The sequence below is a fragment of the Bos grunniens genome, chromosome 16, assembly GCF_055505025.1.
Source record: "Bos grunniens cultivar Pamir isolate PY7600 chromosome 16, Bosgru_T2T1.0, whole genome shotgun sequence".
Classification (NCBI taxonomy): domain Eukaryota; kingdom Metazoa; phylum Chordata; class Mammalia; order Artiodactyla; family Bovidae; genus Bos; species Bos grunniens.
The window spans coordinates 2,882,545-2,901,242 of NC_141180.1; the positions used below are offsets into that span (position 1 = coordinate 2,882,545).

At 44.8% G+C, this 18,698-nt stretch overlaps 1 protein-coding gene across 2 annotated transcripts; it reads left to right on the forward strand.

Annotated features, from left to right (window-relative positions):
- The first annotated feature begins 6,462 nt into the window (after window positions 1-6,462).
- Window positions 6,463-18,378, forward strand: LOC147356046 (uncharacterized). 2 transcript variants are annotated; one of them, XM_086342174.1, is made up of 2 exons: window positions 6,463-6,892; window positions 7,485-18,378. In XM_086342174.1, the coding sequence occupies exon 2, from the start codon at window positions 15,316-15,318 to the stop codon at window positions 16,324-16,326; it is 1,011 nt and encodes a 336-aa protein (XP_086198300.1). In that variant the 5' UTR covers window positions 6,463-6,892; window positions 7,485-15,315; the 3' UTR covers window positions 16,327-18,378. The 2 variants fall into 2 exon arrangements, with proteins under 2 accessions (XP_086198300.1, XP_086198301.1); XM_086342175.1 differs by lacking the exon at window positions 6,463-6,892 and adding an exon at window positions 7,109-7,341.
- Window positions 18,379-18,698: the final 320 nt, after the last annotated feature.

The following is an 18,698-nucleotide window of genomic DNA, read 5'->3' on the forward strand; positions in this document are numbered from 1 at the left end:
CTCCAAAATCACTGCAGATGGTGACTGCAGCCATGAAATTAAAAGACGCTTGCTCCTTGGAAGAAAAAACATGACCAACCTAGACAAAATATTAAAAAGCAGAGATATTACTTTGTAGACTAATGTCCATCTAGTCAAAGCTATGGTTTTTCCAGTAGTCATATATGGATGTGAGAGTTGGACCATAAAGAAAGCTGAGTGCTGAAGAATTGATGCTTTCAATTGATGCCTTCTGGTGATGGAGAAGACTCTTGAGAGTCCCTTGGACTGCAAGGAGATCCAACCAGTCAATCCTAAAAGAAATCAGTCCTGAATATTCATTGGAAGGACTGATGCTGAAGCTGAAGCTCCAATACTTTGGCCTCCTGATGCAAAGAACTGACTCATTGGAATAAAAAACCCTGATGATGGGAAAGACTGAAGGCAGGTGGAGAAGGGGACAACAGAGGATGAGATGGTTGGATGGCATCACTGACTCGATGCACATGAGTTTGAATAAACTCTGGCAGTTGGGAAGCCTGGCCTGCTGTAGTCCCTGGGGTCACAAAGAGTCAGACACCACTGAGCTACTGAACTGAACTGATATATACTATATACTATAGAAATACATCCACATATCTGAGGTTGTTGATGTTTCTCCCACCTATCTTGATTCTAGCCTGTGCCTCATACAGCCTGATACTTCTCAGGATGCACTCAGCATATAGGTTAAATAAAGAGGGGAGGAGAAACATCAACAACCTCAGATATGCAGCTGATACCACTCTAATGGCAGAAAGTGAAAAGGAACGAAAGAGCCTCTTGATGAGGGTGAAGGAGGAGAGTGAAAGAGCCAACTTAAAACTAAATATGAAAAAAACTAAGAACATGACATCTGGCCCCATTATTTAATGGCAAATAGAAGGGGAAAAGGTTGAAGTAGTGACAGATTTCCTCTTCTTGGGCTCTAAGATCTCTGTGGATGGTGACTGTAGCCATGAAATCAGAAGACAATTGCTTCTCCACAGGAAAGCCATTACAAGCCTGGACAGTGTGTTGAAAAGCAGAGACATTACTCTGCTGACAAAGGTCTGTTTAGTCAAGGCTATGGTCTTACCAGTGGTCACATATGGTTGTGAGAGCTGGACTGTAAAGAAAGCACAGCACCAAAGAATTGATGCCTTCAAACTGTGGTTCTGGAGAAGACTCCTCAGAATCCACTGGACTGCAAGGAGATCCAACCAGTCAATCCTAAAGGAAATCGAACCTGTATACTTACTGGAAGGACTGATGCTGAAGCTGAAGCTCCAGTATTTTGGCCACCTGATGAGAAGAGCCAACTCACTGGAAAAGACCCTGATGCTGTGAAAGACTGAGGGCAGAAGGAAAAGAGGGCGTCAGAGGAGGAGATGGCTGGATGGCATCACTGATACAATGGACGTGAACTTAGGCAAAGTTCTGGAGATGGTCAGGGACAGGGAGGCCTGGTGTGCTGCAGTCCGAGGGGTTGCAAAGAGGCGGGAATGACTGTGTAACTGAACAACAATAAAAATGCACGTGGATACACACTACATATACTCATAGGCACACACTGTGTGCGGCTTCCCTGGTGGCTCGGATGGTAAAGAGTCTGCCTGCAGTGCAGGAGACCTGAGTCTGTTCCCTGAGTTGGAAAGATCCCCTGGAGAAGGAAATGGCAACCCATTTCAGTATTCTTAGCTGGAGAATCCCATGGACAAGAGAAACCTGGAGGGCTGCAGTCCCTGGGGTCGTGAAGAGCTGGCATGGCTGAATGACTAACACACATATACTATATGTAGTATATACCTATGCGTAGTATCTATATGTATTTATACATAGGCTCATATGAATATATATGCATATTTGTGTGTTCAGTACAGTTCAGTTGCTCAGTCGTGTCCAACTCTTTGCGACCCCATGGACAGCAGCACACCAGGCCTCCCTGTCCATCACCAACTCCCAGAGTTTATTCAAACTCATGTCTTTTGAGTCAGAGATGCCATCCAACCATCTCATTCTCTGTCATCCCCTTCTCCTCCCGCCTTCAATCTTTCCCAGCATCAGGGTCTTTTCCAATGAGTTAGGTCTTTGCATCAGGTAGCCAAAGGATTGGAGTTTCAGCTTCAGCATCAGTCCTCCCAATGAATATTCAGGACTGATCTCCTTTAGGATGGACTGGTTAGATCTCCTTACAGTCCAAGGGACTCTCAAGAGTTTTTTCCAACATCATAGTTCAAAAGCATCAGTTCTTCGGGGCTCAGCTTTCTTTATAGTCCAACTCTCACATCCATACATGACTACTGGAAAAACTATAGCTTTGACTAAGTGGATCTTTGTTGGCAAAGTACTATCTCTGCTTTTTAATATGCTGTCTAGGTTGGTGTGTGTATACGTATATATAAATGAATCACTGTGTTGTACGCCTGAAACTAACACAATATTGTAAAACAATAAAAAAATACTTCAACTATATAAAAGAGTAGAGCAGGGTCTGCATACGTTAAATCTCAAAAAAAAAAAAAAAAAAAAAAAGCCTGGAGGCCACGGTGCTGCCCACCTGAGAGAATCTCCCCCCTCTCCTTTCTTGGCCCCCAACACTTTCCAGTCAGGGAGGCCCGCTGTGGTCAGGTTGCACAACAGCTAAGACCACGCAGCTTCTCATGTTCCAAAACAGCTCAGCCCCCACTCCTGTCTCAACCATCATTTACAGCTACACAAGCCCAAGGCAATATCTTAACAACTAGCTAGATACTGAAAGAAAGCTCACTGGAATCACTTTTAACTTGATGCAAGGCACTGCAGGAGACAGTCCTGCCTCTCTAGGGGCGCTTTTATTTCAGTAATGGGAATTTGTTAAGCGAATTGCCAATAAGTGGATGGCACTGCTAGAAGAAGAGTCAAGTTTTCAGACAGCAAGGGAGATCTTTCTGGAAAGGAAACTTCCCTGTGTCCCCTATGCCTCTCTCCTCGTTATCCCTACTTTTAAATTCTTACTGTAAGTTTCTGGAAAAGTTATCACGGTGAGATGAAAACACCTTGCAGAATTGTCATAGATTGTGTAAACAGCCTCATCAATGATGTGCTTTTTAAATTAAAAAAAGTGTTTATTTTGTCTCACATGTTGGGTGTTACATAAGTGAAGAACATTTTTATAACTTGCAAATATTTTCTATTGAAAAATTTGACGCGATCTTATATATACATAATATGGTGTAGGGCATGCGAGATTTTTGGGTTTTCATCCTTTGTTAATCGTTTGTCCTGTTTTGGAGATGGGATAATGCAGAATAGCGGTTCCCCTTAAGGCATTTGGAGGTGGACTTCACTGCCTTAAATCCAAGCTCCGCTGCGGACTACTTACGAATTCGGGGCAAGCTGCTTCCGCCCACCCGTGCTGCGTTCCTTCCTGTGGTTTAGAGCCACTCTGCCTCATCCATCCACCAGTTCAGAGTGCTCGTCATTGACATTCAGTGCACGCATGCTCAATGGTGTCCGACTTTTTGCGACTCCACGGACTATATAGCCTGCCAGGCTCCTCTGCATGGGATTCTCCAGGCAAGAATACTGGAGTGGGTTGCCATTTCCTATTCCAGGGGATCTTCCCAATCCAGAGATCGAACCTGCGTCTCTTACAGCTCCTGCATTGGCAGGAGGGTTCTAGTGCGTGGACCTTGGCACCCTGTCAATGCTCACGAAGTGCCAGCCATATTGTTGTTCTCACCTTTATACAGCTTGTGCACTTCCAAAAGCAGACTTCATTTCATGTTCAAAGTTTTCAGTGTTGACTAGCTGTCACCCAGACAGAAGAAGAAAAATCTGGGGCATCCAATTACAACGGCTAAGTGCCATAACACACCTGCAGATACTTCCAACTGAACAGCACCTAAGCATGACTTCATTTTCCTCTCCTTGTTACTATACTAACAGTTTATAAATAAACACACTGTAACCTCTGAGGGAGGCTCAGCATGTCCGGTTTTGGGAGTAGCCAGCTGGGCCGTGGGCTGCTGGCCCTGTGTCAAGAGCCAGCTCCCCTGTGCTGGTCATTAGCTGCCAGGAAATGCCTTCCTTATTAGTCATTATGGCCTGATGATGTTCTAGTGATAGTGTTAATACTGTGTGAAATGCTGTAGTTTCTAAGTTGGATTAGGAGATTTGTACTGTACTTTATTATTCTAGTTTGAATCATTAAAGTGATCACCTTGTCAAAGGAAAAATACATCATAAAATTCATAGTTTCCAATGTTAGCCTGGATTTAGTCCTATAATCAAGAGTGGGAAAAGTAAGTGGTATTAGAATATTAGAGATTCATTCTATCTTTGGATGTGTTTGTTATAAAGGGCCTACTGTGTGCTCGGCATAGCTCTCATAAGACATACCCGAACCAACACAGAGAGTTGACAGTCCTGTTAGAGAAACAAAACTATGGAGCAAGAAATAGCAGTGTTCATGTCACAATACTGCTATTGACGTAAATAGCACTAATTTAAAAAAAATTTCCTGGCAAACAAAATATTCTGAACTTAAGCCAGATATGTGAATATGGTCAAGCAATCAGCAGTGATATCTGAGAACTTTTAACCTTGATTTCAAAAGTCCCACTTGAGAGCTGGAATGGCGGGTGTTTCTTTCTTCCAAGAGCCACTTGGTAACCAGATCTCAAAACAATAAAATGCTAAAGAGAAGTTTTTTTGTGATTTGAAACTTTTCTGCTAAAAAAACAGCACAGAAACTACCATACAAAGTCTCCCAGGGGGACGCCTGAGGATACCAACTCCATGTGTTACACTGTTCACCAGGTGCCACCAGGAATCAAAGGTGCCCGACGCAGGCTGGGTGAATGCAGAGAGGGAGGGGAGCGGGGAGGGGCGTGCCTGCAGGCTCCGGCCCCCAGCACCTGGCCCTAGCAGGACCCAGGCAGGAAGTGAAACCCTGTGACCTCAGCCCAGAGCCTGTCCTGCAAGCCTCTTCTGTTCTGTTCTTGATCTTTTACACTTTATCTTCAAAAAGCAAAGAACAGTGCTGAAACAGGCCCGGCCTTGGGCTTTTTAAAAAATATACTAAAGATTAAGATAACTTCTAAATCATCATCAATGACTGAAGGACTGAAATCCAATTTCTTGGTCTCTAAAGAGCATTTTTGTTTTTTGTTTGTCTTGGAATATTGTTGATTTACAAAGTCGTGCTGCTTTCTGCTGTACAGCAAAGTGACCCAGTTGTACGTATACATACATCGGCTCTTGTTTAGACCCTTTCCCACATAGGCCGTGGCAGGATATTGAGCATACAGCACTGTTCTGTGCTGTACAGTAGGTCCATGTTGGGTATCTACTTTTAAAAACAGTTTTAAACGTTTTGGCTCTGCTGGGCCTTCATTGCTTTTTGAGGGCTTTCTCCAGTTGTGGTGAGAGGGGGCTCCTCCTGCAATGAGTCTCTTGTTGTGGAGCACAGATCTAGGCACACGGACTTCAGTGGTTGCAGCACATGGCTCGGTACACGTGGTGCATCGGCTCAGCCGCTCCACATGCGTAGTAGTGTGTATGTGTTAATCCCAATCTTCCTCTAAAGGACATTTAATTTCGGGTAGTACACTTTAGGAACACAATTTGACGCCCAAATTATTTAATTTTCTATAATCAATAGCCGTGCTTTAACAATCCAGCTGCTTCTATCCACATAATGCTTATGACGAATATTCAAAACTGAAATTCTCAGCCAATAAAGCTCTCTCTTCCTTACAGAGGGTGGTCACAGTGTCCTAATGATTCCCTGAAGGGTGTAACTCACAGCATGTACTGCCCGTGATGTAAGTGAATAAACTTAAAACTGAGGGTAGTCGCCTCGGTGGCCTGTGGTCACGGGGTCCAGGAACTACACAAACAGCTGAACTTTTGAAAATAAACAGACATTTCCCATAGTTTCAGCTTTCTCGGTAGAGGTTGCAAGAAGAAAAAGGAGAAAAAGGAGAGTCAGATTTCAGTTGCCCTTGTTACATCTTCTCCAGTGGACTGGATGTTTATGTCTCCCTATGATTCACAGGTTGCAATTTTCAGCCCCAAGGTGGGGCCCTTGGGAGGTGATTCCATCTTGAGGGTGGAGCCCTTATGAATAGGATGAGTGGCCTCAGGAAAGAGACCCCAGAGTGTGACCTTGCCTCTTCCACCAGGTGAGAGCACAGCAAGGAACCCAGCTCTCACCAGAACCCAATCACACTGGTGCCCCCATCTCCTAAGAAATGTGGGAAATAACTTTATTTTGTTTAGGATCCACCCTGTTTACAGTACATGGTTATAGCAGGTCAAGTGGACTCTGACACCTTCCACGTCAAAGCACTTGTTTTCTAACAATACAGCACAAATGATGTCAGCAAAGGAATGCGGAAGAGGCCGTGTGTGGCCAACAGGCCCTGGGAGGGACCCTGTGTCCATGCGCCGGGTGACTCCCTCCCCTTGCGTGTGGAAGGGACCTGTGACTTGCTTCAAATCAACAGAATCAGACGGTGGTGACGAGCTAGCATTCCTGTGATGACATTATGTTATAGGAGATTCTGTCTCAGCCAACGGCAGTGGGAGATTCTTCTTGTTCAGTTGATGGAGAAAGTAGCCAGGTTGATAAAGCTCGCTCTGCAAGGAACTGCAGGCAGACCCGGGACAAGAGGACGGCCTCTGGGACCTAACGGCAGTCTGCAGCTGACAGTCTGCCGAAGGCCCATCTCCACCAGAGGCCGGCTGAGAACTGGATTCTGCCCACAGCCCAAGTGAGCTGGGAAGGAGAGTCTCTTCCAGGGGAGTCTCCAGGTGAGAATGAGGCCCAGGTGACACCTTCATCGCCACCCGAGACCTGAGCAGGGCACCCGATAAGTCTTGCCCAGACTTCTGACCCATGGACATGGTGAGATAATAAATGTGTGTGTGTGTGTGTGTTTGAAGCATTAAATTTGTTGTAATTAGTTACACAGCAAGAAAAAAGCAAATATAGGTTTGGGCTTCTGAAAGCTGGCTGCTGCTGTAACAAACACCTAAAACATGAGGTTGGTTTTAGAACTGGACAGTGAGCAGAGGCTGGGAGAACTCTGAGGAGCACGGCAGAGAGTCTGATTTTCCTTGAATAAACTGTTGATAGAAATCTAGATTTTAAGAATGCTTGAGGAAGGGAGGAACACGTTACTGGAGACCAGAGGGATGGGGATCCTTGTTATGTAGCGGCAGAGCATCTGATGAGATTGCCTCTTGCAGCTGCACAGAAGGCAGAAGCTGTGGGTGGTAAAGCTGGATGCACAGCTAAAGAGATTTCCAAGCAAAGCGATGGGAATGTTACTTGGTTTCTTCTCACTGCTGACGGTAAGATGTGAAGGGAGTAAAGTAAATTAAGTGGAGAACTGTCAAACAAAAAGGAACCAGTGCTTGATGATTTAAAAGTTCCTAGCCTTTCCAGATGCCAAAAGATGCTAAAGGTAAGATTTTTTTTTTTTTTTTCCTGGCAGGAAGGCATGCATTAGGAAAAAGGCCAAGAATGCCATGATACAAACTTTTGGTAAAACCTCAAAAGATCAAAAGGTCAGAGTCCTCAATCCTGAGACAAACGGTGTGCTTCACAGGCCTTCGATCAAACCAGAGAGCCTCAAGAAAGTTGAAGGGAATTGCTCCTCAGCCATTTACAGAAGGAGGTCACCCTACAGAAAGGTTTATCTTAAAGAGAACTGTGCATGTGACTCTTGCCTAATGACTTGAATGGTACAAAGTTGTTTAGAAAATTATTTCAACAGAAACAGTGCCAAGCTTGGACTGAAGAAGTCAGAGAGGAAGAAAGGAAAAGAGGCCATGGAGCCTCCCACTTTTCACTGCCTGGAGTCAGTACATTAGTCGCTCAGTCGTGTCTGACTCTTTGTGACCCCATGGACTGTAGCCCACCAGGCTCCTGTGTCAATGGAATTCTCCAGGTAAGAATACTGGAGTGGGTAGCCATTCTCTTCTCCAGAGGATCTTCCCAACTCAGGGACTGAACCCAGGTCTCCTACATTGCAGATAGATTCTTTACCATCTGAGCCACCAGGGAAGCCCTGGAGTCAGGCTGATGAATTCTCAATGAAAATGTGAGAAAGGGAAGGATGACCAAAGGCTGGAATGAAGGATCCAAGCAGAGTTGAGAGCCACGGAGGACTGTCCCAGCCTTGATTGAGGTACCCTGGCTGGACCTGAACCAGCTGCATTTCAGAGCTGCCTCCCCTCCCATTTCTCCCTCTTGGGAACTGGGGTATCTGAAGATGTCACCCTGTGCCTGTCCTGCTAATTTATATTGGGTGTGTTGGGGCAGAGGTCTCATCTCCTTAGTTTTACAGGCCCAGAGATAGAGAGGAATTGTGCCTAAGAGCTGTGCTAATGGATTAAAACCAGGGGTTACCTTCCACCTGAGCCTGATTTAGAAGATGTGATTTTGGATTTTATGCACAAGAGAAGAGACTCGTGGATCTTGAGTGGTGAATGTATTTAGCCTACAGGAGTGTTATGAAGAACTGGGGTCACAGACCTATGACAGGCTACTCCTAAGGTGGTCTCCATGCTCACCTACTGTAGAACTTTGACTTTTTTCTAATAGAATATGGCAAAGGTCTTCTCACTCCTGAGATTAGGCTATATTATGCAAAGAAATAAAGGAAAACAATAGAATGGGAAAGACTAGAGATCTCTTTGAGAAAACTAGAGATACCAAAGGAGCATTTCATGCCAAGATGGGCACAATAAAAGACAGAAGTGGTAGGGACATAACAGAAGCAGAAGATATTAAGAAGAAGTGGCAAGAATACACAGAAAAACTATGCAAAAAAGATCTTTGTGACTCAGATAACCATGGTGATGTGATCACTCACCTACAGCCAGACATCCTGGACTGTGAGGTCAAGTGGACCTTATGAAGCATGACTACAAACAAAGTTAGTGGAGGTGATACAATTCCAGTTGAGCTATTTCAAGTCCTAAAAGATGATGCGGCTGCACTCAATATGCCAGCAAATATGGAAAACTCAGCAGTGGCCACAGGACTGGAATAGGTCAGTTTTCATTCCAATCCCAAAGAAGGGCAATGCCAAAGTATGTTCAAACTACTGCCCAATTTCTGCGTCATTTCACATGCTAGCAAGGTCAAGCTCAAAATTCTCTAAACTAGGCTTTAACAGTATGTGAATCAAGAACTTCTAGATGTACAGCTGCAGCTGTTAGTCAGTCATGTCTGACTTTTTGCAACCCCATGGACTGTAGCCCACCAGGATCCTCTGTCCATGGGATTCTCCAGGCAAGAATGCTGGAATGGGTTGCCATTCCCTTCTCCAGAGGATCTTCCCAACCCAGGGATTGAATGCAGGTCTCCTGTACTGCAGGCAGATTCTTTACCATCTGAGCCATCAGGGAAGCCCCTCCAGGTGTATAAGCTGGATTTTAAAAAGGCAGAGTAACTAGAGATCAAATTGGCAACATCTGCTGGGTCATAGAAAAAGCAAGAGAATTCCAGAAAACAAGTACTTCTGCTTCACTGACCATGCTAAATCCTTGGACTGTGTGGATCACAACAAACTATGGAAAATTCGTAAAGAGATGGGAATATCAAACCACCTTTCCTGCCTCCAGAGAAACCTGTATGTGGGTCAAGAAGCAACAGTCAGAATCCGACATAGAACAATGGACTGGTTCAAAATCGGCAATGGAGTACGTCAAGGCTGTATATTATCACCCTGTTTATTTAACGGAGTACATCATGCGAAATGCTGGGCTGGATGAAGCACAAGCTGAAATCAAGATTGCTGGGAGAAATATCAATAACCTCAGATACCAGATGACACAACCCTTATGGCAGAAAGCAAAGAAGAACTAAAGAGCCTCTTGATGAAAGTGAAAGAGGAGAGTGAAAAAGCTGAATTAAAACTTACCATATAAAAATGAAGATCCTGGCATCTGGTCGCATCACTTCATGGCAAATAGATGGGGAAACAGTGGAAGCAGTGACAAACTTTATTTTCTTGGGCTCCAAAATGACTGCAAATGGTGACTACAGCCATTACATTAAAAGATGCCTACTCCTTGGAAGAAAAGCTATACCAAACCTAGACAGCATAGTAAAAAGCAGAGACATTACTTTGCTTACAAAGATCTGTAGAGTCAAAGCTATGATCTTCTCAGTAGTCATATGTGGATGTGAGAGTTGGACCATAAAGAAGGCTGAGTGACAAAGAATTAATGCTTTAAAACTGTGGTGTTGGAGAAGACTCCTAAGAGTCCCTTGAACTGCAAGGAGATCCAACCAGTCCCATCCTAAAGGAAATCAGTCCTGAATATTCATTGGAAGGCTTGATGCTGAAGCTGAAGCTCCAATACTTTGGCCACCTGATTCAAAGAGCCAACCCATTAGAAAAGATCCTGATGTTGGGAAAGACTGAAGGCAGGAGAAGGGGATTGCAGAAGATGAGATAGTTGGATGGCATCAGTGACTCAATGGACATGAGTTTGAGCAAACTCTGGGAGATGTTGAAGGACAGGGAAGCCTGGCCTGTTGCAGTCCACAGGGTTGCAAAGAGTTGGACAGACTTAGCAATTAAACAGCAACAACAGGTGAAGTGTCCGTCACGTGCTGTGTTTGCTCAAGATCAGGGACTCTTTAGGAGATGCACTTGAGAGTAACTGGACATGTTGTGCTGGAACAGATAAAGAACTGGCTGCCTTGAAGGCAAGATGATGCTACTTCAGAAAGCCCCAAATCCTCATTCATAGGAGTTTCCAATCTATTTTATATCCACTTTCTGTGCTGAGTCATGTTCTTTCACATTTTCTTCAGTCCCTCAGAACATTTTTCTTTCTGAGTTTCCTTTTGGGTTATTTTTTCATTTGGCCTCAGAGCATTACTTACCCTCCTTAATGAACCAGAACAGAGGAATGTCAGCCTGAGCTTTTCCATTACAAATGCACTCGTCTGCATCTGCAGTGGATACAGTTAGTGATGAATCCAGGTAGGGGCACAGACCTGGCATCCCTCTGCCCTCCACTACACACTCAGTAAGGGCTCTTCCTGGACACACACCCACTTGTGCTTCACACAACACTCCCTACCCCCCATTCCCTCTGCAAAAGGCCTAAAAGTACAATTGAAAATCGATTTTGGTAAAATCTACATGGTCATCTGTTTCTACAGACAAAGAGTTACACTTAAATCAATATTTATCTGCTTCTGACTCTCTCACCTCTGGCCTAGTAGTTTTATGAGATTTAAATGAGCATGAAGAGATCTTTGCCTTATCATAGGTGATATCTTATGGAATTAAGAAATACCAGTGATTAAAAAAACAAACAAACAAAAAACCCCATAGCACTGACAAGGAATATAATTTTAAGTAGAATAGATAAGATTAAGACAGATAATACTGCAGTTGAGGGTACAGATACATTATAGAAAACAGAAATATTAAAAGCAAATATAAAAATGCATAGAATATAGCATGCCTTATCAAAGTTTGGGCTTCCCTGATAGCTCAGTTGGTAAAGAATCCACCTGCAATGCCGGAGATCCTGGTAGAATTCCTGGGTCAGGAAGAGCCACTTGAGAAGGGATAGGCTACCCACTCCAGTATTCCTGGACTTCCCTTATGGCTCAGCTGGTGAAGAATCTGCCTGCAATGTGGGAGACCTGGGTTCAATACCTGGGTTGTGAAGATCCCCTGGAGAAGGGAAAGGCTACCCACTCCAGTATTCTGGCCTGGAAAATTCCATGGACTGTATAGTCCAGGGGGTTGCAAAGAGTCGGACACGACTGATCATCAAAGTTTACTGCTTGAAAATCTTTTAAAAAATAATTTTATGAAAGTCTAACTTTTGCTTAAGTTTTTGTATCATTTAACAAGAGATCATCATTTGCTCATTAAATATTAACTGTGACAGAAAACCTAAGTGAAATTCTTACTCTATGCACCACCCCCATCCCGATTTCTGTGGAAAATTAATTTTCCTTTCAAATTCTTTTACCTTCTGGCCTACCCTCTTATATAATGAAATGCTGGCTTCTTCTAGATTGCCTGACTTTTTAAATAAAAACAGCTTCCCATCGACCACAATTCTCCTAGAGGTAAAACACAAGAGTCAGTTTGAGTGAATTTTTCTTCCCATTCTTCTCCAGGTGGGGTAATTGAATTGATGTGCTGTGTGGCTTCAAGGCAGTGGCATTCCAGGATGTCAGATGTTGCTATGGTGCTAAGTCACATCGCCTGGCAGCCTTTTGACTGTGTCTTCATCTCTGATCTTAGTTATGCCACACTCATTACTAATTCACTCCTCGCTGTGCCCAAACATCTGCATATTCTCAGTTTTTATCTCCCCCTCCCTTCAAGAATGCCCATCATTCTCCATCTTCAGTTATTAATGTAACTCATTATAGACTTCTCCAGCTGTCCTCAAAATGTATGCTGAATAAGACATGAGGAGGAAAGCTTAGGGAAAAAAAAATATCTTTCCAGGCCAGGCAAATCATTAGATGAATTTATGTCAGAAAGCAGAAGAAAATTTTCCATACTGTATAGTTCGCTTTGTTACTTAATCACATGCACTATAAGGTGGATAAAGGATGCTCTTTTATTCCAATATGATTATCAATGATAGCACGCATTCAGTTTCAGAAGATGCTTCCACATTCAGAATTTTTCCCCTAATGATGGAATTAAGTAAAGGAAATTTTCTCCCCTAAAATTCTATTGACTTAAAATGAGGACTTGTAACTGCTGCAAAAATGTCTAGTTTTTTTTTTTTTTTTATTAAATTAAGCCACATGCTTCAATTTGTATGTATGTATAAACATAATTGGTGAATGCACATATATGTAACGGCATTAGTGATAAGTACACATAATTTTAGGTGAAAACTTGTTTTACAATACCTCACAGATAGCTGCCTGACACAAAAATATTAAAGAACAAGAAAACACGGGACTACTCATTGCATCCTTCATTAGAAAGTGGTCATTATTCACGTGCTGACTTAACCATCAGCACAATCGTGTATGGTGTCATGTCACTGAATATTGGAAGACGCCAGTATCTACCCCCAGGACTTTCCTTATCCAGTGGTGAACACCGGAAACGCAATGCTGGTTTTCCCTTCATTTTCCACTCTAGTTCACCTTCCTAGTCATCTTTGTTGTTTCCTTTTTCTCTATGCCTCCATCCAATCATTTATTTTTCATTTATTCCTGTATTAATGTTTATTTGCCCAGTCAAGGAAAGCCAAGGACTTTGCAAAAAACACAAAGGTAGTACCAGTAGAGGATTTTATATGTATTCACCTATAAATTCTAGAGGGAAGATGTTCAATCTGAGCTGATATCTGTAATTGGTGCCCTACTATGACCAAAAGTACTTAAGAACAGGATTTGAAAGGAGGTTATAGAAGGATATGAAGGTTTGGGTGGTTGAGTTGAGAAAGCAACACCTCAAGTGGCAACAAATAATGAAGTTCAAGGCACTGAAGATAAAATGCATTAACTCACTGTTTTGTCCAAAACTGGCCTCATATTAGAAAGTCCAGATTACTAGACATTATTGCAACCATTTGTCACTTAGTCATCTAAAATCATTCAAAATGCATATATATTATTTATATTTTAGGTTATATATCCATAATCAAAGTTTCCTAGAGAGCATGAGTATATATTTATATATAATTTTTTCTTCATTCTTTTCAGAAAACTTGAGTTATACAATTTATGGAAACAAACCTTTCAATTTCTAGGCCAACACTCTCACTCCACGTTACTAGCTCCTGTGCTATTTCTTACAATGATTCTTCATTTTTCCAAATAAAAATTAAAATGCCTAACTTAGCTTCTAGGAAACAGTAATCTGTCCCTTTTGCTTAATCTGCAAAATTAAAGCAATATTTTGCAAAGACTGAGCAGGTGGCAGATTGGAAGTTGACTGGGAGAGAGGGAAAGTGGCAATGCAGAGCTATGGCAAGACCCATCTCTGGACTCAATAACTCCTCTTCTTGCCCTCCCCTGGTACCCCTCTCTGCCGGAGGTGACCACATTTTCCTCTAGTTCCTAGGCATGGAGAGACACACTATGGAACTCTAGGTTCTATGTTGATATTTTACGTCTATTTTAGGTCATAGTCATATATGCTGGCCTTTGGTCCAAATAAGTTCTACAGTATTAATTTTAGATTATGGCGAAAAGTGAGTGTGTCAGTTGCTCAGCATGTCCAAGTCTTTGCAATCCCATGGACTTATATAGCCTGCTAGGCTCCTCTGGCGTTTTCCAGGCAAGAATACTGGAGTGAGTAGCCATTCCCTTCTCCAGGGGATCTTCCTGAAACAGCCATTGAACCCAAGTCTCCTGCATTGCGGGCAGGTTCTTTACTGCCTGAGCCACAAGGGAAGCCCTTACATTATGGTTCAGTTTAGTCGCGACCCCAAGGACTGCAGCATGCCAGGCCTCCCTGTTCATCACCAACTCCCAGAGCTTACTCAGACTCATGTCCATTGAGTCGGTGAGCCATCCAACCATCTAATCCTCTGTTGTCCCCTTCTCCTCTCACCTTCAATCATTTCCAGAATCGGGGTGTTTTCAAATGAGTCAGTTCTTTGCATCAGGTGGCCAAAGTTTCAGAGTTTCAGCTTTAGCATCAGTCCTTCCATTGAATATTCAGTACTGATTTCCTTTAGGATGGACTGGTTGGATCTCCTTGCAGTCCAAGGGACTCTCAAGAGGCTTCTCCAACACCACAGTTCAAAAGCATCAATTCTTGGGCGCTCAGCTTTCTTTATAGTCCAACTCTCACATCCACACATGACCACTGGGAAAACCATAGCCTTGACTAGACAGACCTTTGTTGGCCAAGTAATATCTCTGCTTAGTGGTATTCAAAATAATTTGTGAACAAAATGAATTTGGGATGGATTGTGATGGACAATCTGCACAACTTGACACCTGATTATACCAAGGAGAGGTGGAGGGTGGAGAGGAAAACTAAGTAGCTTTTGTGGTAATGTCCGGGGGAAAGAGTGGTACCAGGAGCGGAAGCCGGGACAAAGGATTTGTTGGAATACTTAACAGGGAGCTGGACACAGCCAGCCGGCTCTTTGCAGATTAGCGGACTGCTGGGAGGAGGCAGAATTCAGGGATGCCAAGCGCAGGTGACCCTCCCCTCTCAGGTCAGGATTTTGGGCACACAGACCAAGGTCCGGCAGCCTGGACTCCAGCCCACGTTACCCCGCCCCCATTCTCTATGCCTGCACTTTACACCCCTGCCACCATCTCGGGCGGCCCTTACCTGGCTTCCTCCAGGTATGCAGTCCATCCCTCCAGGACCACCTGGGCCAGTGGCTGGGTGGCAGCCATTCTCTGGCTTCTCTGGGGACCCTCGGGCTGCAGCGGGCCATGGAGCAGGCTGTGCCACCATCATATTGGAGAAGCACCCTGGGCCCCTAAGAGGTCCTGGGAGGGCCCTAGGGTGGGTGAGGGAAACCCTGACCACCTGGCTGGCTGTTCTTCCTGGACTGCACAGCAGAGCAGCGTGTGCTCGAGCCCGGTACCTCCACAGACCAGCCAGGCGGGTCCTGTCCCCTGCTCCTGTGGAGCCCCTGCCCCTCTGGAGCCCAGCCAACTGGAAGCCCGTCCTGGAAGCCCCGCCCCATGGAACCCCATCAACTGGATCCCAGCTTCCATGGAGCTCCACCCCCACGGAGCCCCGCCCCCACGGAGCCCTGCCTGGTACCCGGCTTCCCATCCCAGGGGCTCCACAGGACCTGGAAGCCAGGGCCTTCCTTAAGAAGTTGCTGGAACAGAGCAAGATGTCTTCCTTGGTGCCCACTCCTTGCCTCATCTCTCCGACCTGCCCTACAAACCCTTGCAGCCTCCTACCTTGGGTCAACCTCGTACCCTGCCCTGGGGAATGCTCAGCTTGGGGGCCACCTGGAGAGACAGAGAGAGCAGGGCAGGAGATGTGGGGTAAGTGCCCCCATCCCCAGCAGGCAGCACCTCCTCCTCCACCCCAGCCCTCTTTTCTGCAACCCCACCCCCCGCAATCCTACCTCCAGCACGAAGGGGCCACAAGGAAAAGGAGTGACCAGAATGAACCAGGGGCTCAGAAGTGCACAGCAGAGGAAGCAGCAGAGGGCGAGAGCCAGGGACTGGAGTCAAGAGACCAGGAGCGGGGGGAGAGGCCAGTCTTGGGGCTGGAGCTCCAGACATGCTCATTAGGTGTAGGAGGCTTGGAGCAGAGGACAAGCCTGGCTAGATGGGCAGGGGCGGGGCTTGTAGGCGGAGCTGGTCTCCAGGTCTGCCTCGCCAGTTGCTAGTGGTCACTCCATCACCGCTTCCTTTTACTTCATCCAAATCACATCTCCCCTCCGGCTTTGTTGCCCCTCTCTTCTCTTCTCTTCTCTTCTCTTCTCTTCTCTTCACTTCCACCCTCTCTTCTCTCTCTGGTTTCATCCTAGTTTCCTCTCCTGCCCATTTCTGAATTTGGTCCCTCCGCCTTTTTCAGAACCCAGAATCATGGGATGTTTGATCCTAGTCAGCACCCCTTAAATAACAGCTGTGGAATGGAGGCCACCAGGGGATTCACGGAGCAGGGTAGAGCTGGGAAGCCTGTTCTGAACGTCCAGTCGGTGGTTTCTTGCCAGTTGTTCTTGATGGGGCTTAGAGAGACCCATGGGATAGAGTAGACAAGGAGGGATAGGAAGCTGGCAGAAATATTGCAAATTAGAAGAGGTGTGCTGGCTGCTGCTCTGTGCAAGGAATGGTGTGTCTCAGAATGGGACTCACAGATTATCACCAAAGCAGGAAGCCAAATGGCCTTGGGCAATTAGCTTTTGGGGAAAGAGCTAAAAGGTGATCAGGCTCACAGGGCAGGTGAATACACAGGCAGGTGGGGAAGGGGCAGCATGGAGGATGGCCACTTTGGGAGCTAGCTGTTCCTTCTCACTCTGGGAGAAAATCAGAACTTTCATACAAAGATGGGCACAATAAAGGACAGAACTGGTACGGACCTAACAGAAGCAGAAGATAATAAGAAGAGGTGGCAAGAATACACAGAAGAACTATACAAAAAAGATCTTCACAACCCAGATAATCTCGATGGTGTGTTCACCCACCTAGAGCCAGACATCCTGGAGTGTGAAGTCAAGTGGGCCTTAGGAAGCATCACTACGAACAAAGCTAGTGGAGGTGATGGAATTCCAGTTGAGCTTTTTCAAATCCTAAAAGATGATGCTGTGAAAATTCTGTGCTCAATTTGCCAGCAAATTTGGAAAACTCAGCAGTAGCCATAGGACTGGAAAAGGTCAGTTTCCATTCCAATCCCAAAGAAAGGCAATGCCAAAGAATGCTCAAACGACCGCACAATTGCACTCATCTCACATGCTAGCAAAGTAATGCTCAAAATTCTCCAAGCCAGGCTTCAATAGTACATGAACCAAGAACTTCCAGATGCTCAAGCTAGATTAAGAAAAGGCAGAGAAACCAGAGATCAAATTGCCAACATCCTTTGGATCATCGAAAAAGCAAGAGAGTTCCAGAAAAACATCTCTTCTGCTTTATTGACTACACCAAAGCCTTTCACTGTATGAATCACAACAAACTGTGGAAAATTCTTAAAGAGATGGGAAGAGCAGACCACCTCACCTGCCTTCTGAGAAATCTCTATGCAGGTCAGGAAGCAACAGTTAGAACTGGACACAGAAAAAGACACTGGTTCCAAATCAGGAAAGGAGTATGTCAAGGCTGTATACTGTCACCCTGCTTATTTAACTTATATGCAGAGTACATCATGAGAAACACTGGACTGGATAAACCACAAACTGGAATCAAGATTGCTGGGAGAAATATCAACAACCTCAGATATGCAGATGACACCACCCTTATGGCAGAAAACGAAGCAGAACTAAAGAGCTTCTTGATGAAAGTGAAAGAGGAGAGTGAAAAAGTTGGCTTAAAACTCAACATTCAGAACGAAGATCATGGCATCTGGTCCCATCACTTCATGGCAAATAGATGGGGAAACAGTGGAAACAGTGGCAGACTTTATTTCCTTGGGCTCCAAATTACTGAATATGGTGACTGCAGCCATGAAATTAAAAGAGGCTTACTCCTTGGAAGAAAAGTTATGACCAACCTATCAGTTCAATTCAGTTCAGTTCAGTTGCTCAGTCATGCCCAACTCTTTGCGACTCTATGAATTGCAGCACGCCAGGCCTCCCTGTCCATCACCAACTCCTGGAGTTGGTGATGCCATCCAGCCATCTCATCCTCTGTCATCCCCTTCTCCTCCTGCCCCCAATCCCTCCCAGCATCAGAGTCTTTTCCAATGAGTCAGCTCTTTGCATGAGGTGGCCAAAGTATTGGAGTTTCAGCTTTAGCATCAGTCCTTCCAATGAACACCCAGGACTGATCTCCTTTAGAATGGACTGGTTGGATTTCCTTGCAGTCCAAGGGACTCTCAAGAGTCTTTTCCAACACCACAGTTCAAAAGCATCAATTCTTCAGTGCTCAGCTTTCTTCACAGTCCAACTCTCACATCCATACATGACCACTGGAAAAACCATAGCCTTGACTAGATGGACCTTTGTTGGCAAAGTAATGTCTCTGCTTTTGAATATGCTATCTAGGTTAGTCATAACTTTCCTTCCAAGGAGTAAGCGTCTTTTAATTTCATGGCTGCAGTCACCAT

What these genes read in the sequence shown, in the direction of transcription:
- LOC147356046 (XM_086342174.1), top strand. Translation starts at nt 15,316, where the DNA reads ATGCAGTCCATCCCTCCAGGACCACCTGGGCCAGTGGCTGGGTGGCAG.